Source organism: Wasmannia auropunctata, unplaced genomic scaffold (genome assembly GCF_000956235.1).
Source record: "Wasmannia auropunctata unplaced genomic scaffold, wasmannia.A_1.0 LD333494.1, whole genome shotgun sequence".
Classification (NCBI taxonomy): Eukaryota; Metazoa; Arthropoda; class Insecta; order Hymenoptera; family Formicidae; genus Wasmannia; species Wasmannia auropunctata.
In genome coordinates, this window is record NW_012029396.1 from 1 (window position 1) to 6,479 (window position 6,479).

General features: G+C 30.7%; 2 protein-coding genes across 2 annotated transcripts; both read left to right on the forward strand.

The window, feature by feature from the left end:
• Positions 1-356: 356 nt before the first annotated feature.
• On the forward strand, positions 357-3,427 carry LOC105459924 (kinetochore-associated protein 1-like; the record flags this gene model as incomplete). Its single annotated transcript, XM_011706289.1, has 11 exons — positions 357-560; positions 672-787; positions 855-964; positions 1,037-1,158; positions 1,244-1,614; positions 1,694-2,055; positions 2,161-2,352; positions 2,424-2,655; positions 2,731-3,033; positions 3,108-3,191; positions 3,255-3,427. Coding segments are annotated over 11 exons (2,156 nt in total), but the record flags the coding sequence as incomplete, so codon positions are not given.
• A 26-nt stretch (positions 3,428-3,453) lies between these two features.
• Positions 3,454-5,193, forward strand: LOC105459894 (protein phosphatase 1 regulatory subunit 42-like). Its single transcript, XM_011706236.1, has 6 exons — positions 3,454-3,710; positions 3,780-4,085; positions 4,178-4,412; positions 4,485-4,607; positions 4,673-4,816; positions 4,900-5,193. Exons 1-6 carry the CDS (start codon positions 3,570-3,572, stop codon positions 5,031-5,033), a joined length of 1,083 nt encoding a protein of 360 aa, XP_011704538.1. The 5' UTR covers positions 3,454-3,569; the 3' UTR covers positions 5,034-5,193.
• Positions 5,194-6,479: the final 1,286 nt, after the last annotated feature.

Sequence of the window (6,479 nt, forward strand, 5' to 3'; positions counted from 1 at the left end):
CGCGGTGCGTATTAAACTCCATACATCTTCCAGTAACATTTATACCAAATTACATTTTAATTAAACAAATTTTAACAATTTTCAATAAAATGACGTTTTAATCGGCCATATTGAATCGGCTATTTTTAAATAAAATCACGATTTTTTTTTAAATAGTCACATAATTCATCTTTAAGATGAGCTCAGAAAAAAGTCTATATCTTGATGTTTCTGGAAGATATGAATTTTTAAACATTGGGAAAATGAGGCTTCAACGCAGGTAACACGGCAATTTTAAGATAGGAAACGCAAATCTTGTTATACGTGTATTAATGTATATTTTTATATATTTTTTTTTAATACACGAATATTTACAGAGGTTTTAACAAATAATCCTTCGAGCAAAAGACAAATTTTACAGCAGATTATAAATAGTAATAAAGAGAACGTGATTCTCTTATTAAAGGATTATTGCTGTAGCTTTGGATTTAATTTCAATGACTGTCTTTTGCTTTATTTGCAAGTATTACTCAAAACATGGAATCCAACGATAACTATTTCGAATTCAAGCGTAAATAAAGGTAAATGATATAAAGCAATAATATGTATTTGTGACAGTTTAATATTTGCATGCATATTTTTATAACACACATTTTTGCATGATCTCGAATTTAATAATCGACGTTTTATAGAGTTAGTTATTTGTAAAGAAGAAATCGATGAGTTAAGAAAAAAATGTAATGCAGTTGTTACGCAAATGGAAGATAAATCTATGTTGAAGCGATGTATTTCTACATTATGGGAACACGTAAGTCATAAAGATATTTAACAGATATAGGCTTTTTATAATAACAATTTTATATTTAAATTTATAGATCGCATTTTACCACTATGAAGTGTTCATTATACTAATGGATCTCATAGGAGATAAAGATATGGGGAAGAGGAATTATCTCTGTTTTTTGCAAAATTACACTCGGTGTGGGTGAGTTATAATTTTGCATATATTAAGTTTAAATTAATTTAAATTTAAATTTAATAATCATATATCTGTTAGGCCTGCTACACCAATGGAACATGATGAGTGGATACAGCTTAATCCTGGACACAGTACGTTGCCGCCGATAGCCCAATGGAGACTTCCATTCTTGCCAAAAATCGATATATGGAAAATCATTAGTAAATATATTTTAGAAATAAATTTTCAATTAACACTTGGAATGATTATTTAACTTAATTTTACATTTATTATTCTCGTTACTAGCTCCTGAGTTAAATTTAAAAACGTACGACAAGTGGCTCGACATCGCACCCGTACTTAACTTGCAAGCATCTCTCATATGCTCATTAGCTATAAAGGGTGAAGTGACAAAAGTATGGGAAAATGATTCTGATACGTCGAAAAATACTACATGGTCGCTTTATTCAAGAAACACCACGTTACTCAAAGATATCAAGAAATGTACACAACGGATTACGAATTCAGATGAATTCTATTACGTTACTGCGGCATTGTATTATGTCGTAAATCATACGCCTCCGGGTGCCGATCTCGTCGCTGCCGCGAAAGAATGTTACGAGTACACTCAGCTGGCGGTAAAAAATTCTACCAAATTTCAAGAAGGAATGTTAGAAGTACGGTAATCTCTGTGTAGTACTTGTATCTTTATGTTGAAGAAAAAAGTTGACTTCTATGCAGCGTCTATGCTTTCAGAAAATTAAATCCAAATATTTGAAATTTACGTCCGAGCATATTCTACGTGCATACGGATTGGGGAGGGACAAGTATCTTGATCTAATCCAACATCCGTGCAAGCTGGTGCACGAGCTGTATAATGACAAAAGTATACCGTTACGATATCGAACCGCAACCAACTACAGACCTGATATTAACGCCGCCGTTAACGAATTGGGTAAACTGTTCTCCTTGAATACAATACAATTGCGTATGAGTTTATTGGAAGAGTGGCTGCAATCCAATGCCAGGTGTACCGAATTGTCTCAAAGTTTTACAGAGACATTCCTGGCGCCGAAAGAATTTGATCAGAATACAGATTGCGAGGATAATTTACTTAGGTAATATTAATATAGCCCACATCGTATTTTAAATCTTATATTGTAGTATATTTTTGTCGGACTTTAATAGGTAGATTAATAATTGATTTTGAAATATACTTGTAGGGTATGTTACATGATAGAATATGGAGATACGGATTTGTTTGCACAATTTCTTATAAACATAGGCTTTGGCGATCGTCACGGCGAGACCGAATACAGTTGTAACGTACGGTATCGAGTATTTCGAATATTGGAAACTGTTATTGATATTCCTACATTAGAGGAATTGACCAAGCAAGATATATCTACTTTTAGGTACAAAAACGCACACAGATAAAATAAACTATGGCAGAATCTAAAACATTAATATTATTTTTACATTTTAGAAAGTATATGAAATCGTTACAGTACGTCGGGAAATTGGAATCATTAGGATTATGTTACAGCGTTGATACATTTGAAACATGTTGTAAACGTGAACTTGTTCAGATCTTGTGGAAAAGCCAGCGTCACTTGCCCTATGCTCTCTCCGTTATAACGCAGATTTGCATTGAGTTTGAAATAAACGATATCCTACTTTGGGATGACACTTTGAGTCAGATGACGAAATTGCAAATGGTATCAAGATTATGATGCGTCAGGTATTCTCTAATGCCCAATAAATCGAAAATTATATTCAATGTGTACTTTCAGGTGAGCGACTTAAAGAAAGTTTTATTGCAATTACGAAATAAAAGTGTCATTGTGAATTGTAATGGTTATAAAATGGGGTGGCAATTAATTATCTCTGAGCCGTTCAACGAGATGGACCCAAATCCAAATCTGGAACAAATTGATAATTGTATAGAGGTGATCTGTCTGTTATACTCATGCCCTGTGACACACGAATTAGACTTTGCCGCGATTGTAAAAAATTGTTTCCAAAGTAAACAGACACACTTGGCTGCCGCACTTCTGCCATTTTTAAATGAATCCGAAAACAAGTTTATCTTGGAGGTAATTGAGTCAATTCTTTTAAATTTATATAAGAGAGAAAGAGAGAGAGATAATAATATTAATTTTTCTCTTAGACTATTAATCAAAAATGTCAAATCGAAGAGCTCATAAGGGATTTAAATTATTTGTCTTCTAAAGGAGTACTCACGATTACGCATGTAAGTTGTAATAAATTTTTATTTATACAAAACATATTCTAACATTATTTTTTTTATGTTTAGAGTCTCGCCATGGTGCAAAAATCTATACCATCGAAGAGCGAAGAAAAATCTTTTCTTTAATTAAATCAGCCGGAAAATTAACCTATTTGTTAAATTGAGAGAATTAATTGTAACATATATATAATATGATATATAAGAAATAAACTTCTTTTTTACTATCTTTGCACATAAAATTCTAGCAGCGAAACTTTAATTTACCTGACATCGTATTTCGCGTCATCGTTACGTCCTGCGTTTGATCGATGAAACTCCGCCGTAACCCATCTTTGTGGATCGCTTATTGTTGCTGCACTCATAATTCATTATCTTGCAATCATGGTGAAATTGACAACAGACATTGTCGAAAGAAAGTGTTCTCAAATATTAACCAGTAAATCACTTAGTAAAACAATGAAAAAAGATGAATTGTGGAAATTGACTCATTTACATATGAATGACATGTTTATCAGCAGCATTGTAAGCTACATTAATTTTAGTAAATCATAACTTATTTTCAATGTATATAAAATTTCATACTTCATACAGGGCAACATCGCTACTTACAAAAGCTTAAAAATCTTATATCTTCAGAATAATAATATATCGAAAATAAAAAATCTTCATTTTGCGTGTAATTTGACACATCTGTATCTGCAACATAATGTTATAACGAAAATAGAGAATTTGGAATCTCTACAGAATCTCCAAAAGCTTTATCTAGGGCACAATAATATTATTGTAGTTGAAGGATTGGAAAATACCAAAAAATTACAAGAATTGCATATCGAAAATCAAAGGATTCCACTTGGCGAATCGTTATGCTTCGAGCCACGCAGCGCTTTTACTTTATCTGTAAATATTATCTGAATCTTAAAGACTCTCTTTCATTGTACAGATTAATCATTATGATTTATGTTTATTAGAAATTATGTTTCTTCTCTTAGATGTGTCTAAAAGTTCTTAATATTTCTGATAACAAAATGACATCCTTGAGTAATCTAATAGAATTTCAAGAATTACATACGTTGAATGCGAAAAATAATCTGATCGATAACATCGACGATTTAACTGCAACAATAAATACATTGACTTCTTTAAAAGATCTGTCTTTACAAGGTAATCCTGTTACATGGTCCTACAGATACAAGGAAAATCTGATTGCTAACAGCATTTCGCTAGGTAAAGTTTTATCATTTCTCGCCACTCATTACTCATGTTTATTACTCAATTATCATTTATTTTACTATACAGCTAATCTCGATGGAAAAATTGTAACTGACATTTGTCGAAATTTCATGAAAAAATTTAAAATGGAAAAACACAATCGACGTACAAAAAATGCGACTAAAATCCCATTAAGAGACGATATAACAAGTATGCCAATAATGATTTTTCCGTTTAGATGGAAACGGCAGTTACAAACAGAAAATTTATTGTAGGTTCTCTGAACTTGCCACCGGCCTTTAAAAGATCTATTTCAAGAGCGATTTTTCAGCATCCTGGACCACATTTGTCTGTAACAATTACTCCTGGATCTCTCTCGGTAGGAAGTCAGCTGCAGGTGTTTCCACCTTGGAAGTCAGGTAAAAAAAAAAAAAAAAAGAACAGGAAAGATAATTATATCTCCGTTGCTGCATTATAAGATATTTTTTGCATGTAATCTTAGCATCTAGCATCAGAAGTATCAAGGATAATCATGTAACACCGAGACCATTTTGGAGCAATGTAACTAAAAACAAGGAGACTCGTTCAACACGCTCTCATGTCAATAATAAAGCAATTGCATTACCGCTTATTTAATTCTTTTTATCAATCTTAAACAATTATTACTGTATTTACTCATGCTTCTTTAGACTGAATCATTACAGGACTTAAATGAATTATGACTGTAAAGGACTGTAAAATGTTTATATAATTACGCCATAAAATAAAACGATGCATTATATGCAATAAAGACAAAGATTTGAATCACAATATTATTTTTATAGAACTTTCTAGCGATAAGGCTACATTTTTATTACTTTCATATATGCTATTTAAGATTATTTTCATAAACGTAAATAAAATTTACTACAATGTACATATTAAATAAAATGATGATAGTTACAGGTAAATGTCAAATAAATTCACGAGATGTTACACGATACAAAAATTTCAAATGCATTAAAAATATAATTTTTATATAAGCTGGGTAACTATTACATGTTAAATATGCAGTATATTTCCAATAAAAACTAAACAAAAGTGCTAAAGTATAAACTTACGAACTATATTTGTACGCTGCTTGAAGATCTGTACATCATTTGTAAAGCTTACTTTATAATTTATTCACGTAAGTGTGTAATAAATCGGTTTATAAAATTAATAAAGCAATATATCTATATTTCCGAAATCAGAGAAATCTGGATTATCTTTCTATTTTACTGACTTCGCATTATGTTGCTATTACATAAACATACATGTGTTCTCCAAGCAGACTTAACATAAGGTAAAAGTATATTCTTAAAATAAAACAGGAATAAATAACAAAAATAATACAAATATTTATATGTCATATATATGTGTGTGTGTGTGTGTGTGTGTGTGTTGTGTGTGTGTTAGTCACTATAAGCATGGAATGTTAGATACAATATAAAACATAAACATCTTTTATACGATAAAGAAAAAGATATAAACGACCGAAAAATGATATGCAGCTTATTAAAATGTTATTCACAGAATCTTAAGACACCTTGCACGTTTTGCGATATGTATATATGTAAAGGACAAGTAATCGTTTCACTAGCAATCATTAGGAATTATATAAAATCATAGCATTGTCTTGAGCGTATCTAAAAATGATTTTATATTTATTATGAAAGTACGAGATGTAATGAACCAATATATATTTCGTGGCACACAGACTACTCGTCGTTTATTGTATGGAACGCATAAGAGCAAACAACCAGTTAATTATTATTATAAAATTATTATTATAAAATTTCTTACCTAAATAGGCTGTGATCATTCTTTGTTCCTTATGACAAAATTATTCCATTTAAATAAAATTTAGATAGAAATAGAGAATTGACGACTCTAGAGAATTGATAATGTTTTAAATAAAAAGAAATATACTAATTAATATTTTATATATGTATAAGAAAGATAAACATCTTTCTGTAATCTGTAGTACAATCTGCAGTAACAAAACAAAACATTAGGCAGGAATATAAACTATGAGAACAAAACATTCTTCCAAATTCTTAG

What these genes read in the sequence shown, in the direction of transcription:
- LOC105459894 (XM_011706236.1), top strand. Translation starts at nt 3,570, where the DNA reads ATGGTGAAATTGACAACAGACATTGTCGAAAGAAAGTGTTCTCAAATA. An exon ending in ACATGTTTATCAGCAGCATT is followed by an intron (nt 3,711 to 3,779) that starts GTAAGCTACATT and finishes TACTTCATACAG; the next exon opens with GGCAACATCGCTACTTACAA. An exon ending in TGCTAACAGCATTTCGCTAG is followed by an intron (nt 4,413 to 4,484) that starts GTAAAGTTTTAT and finishes TTTACTATACAG; the next exon opens with CTAATCTCGATGGAAAAATT.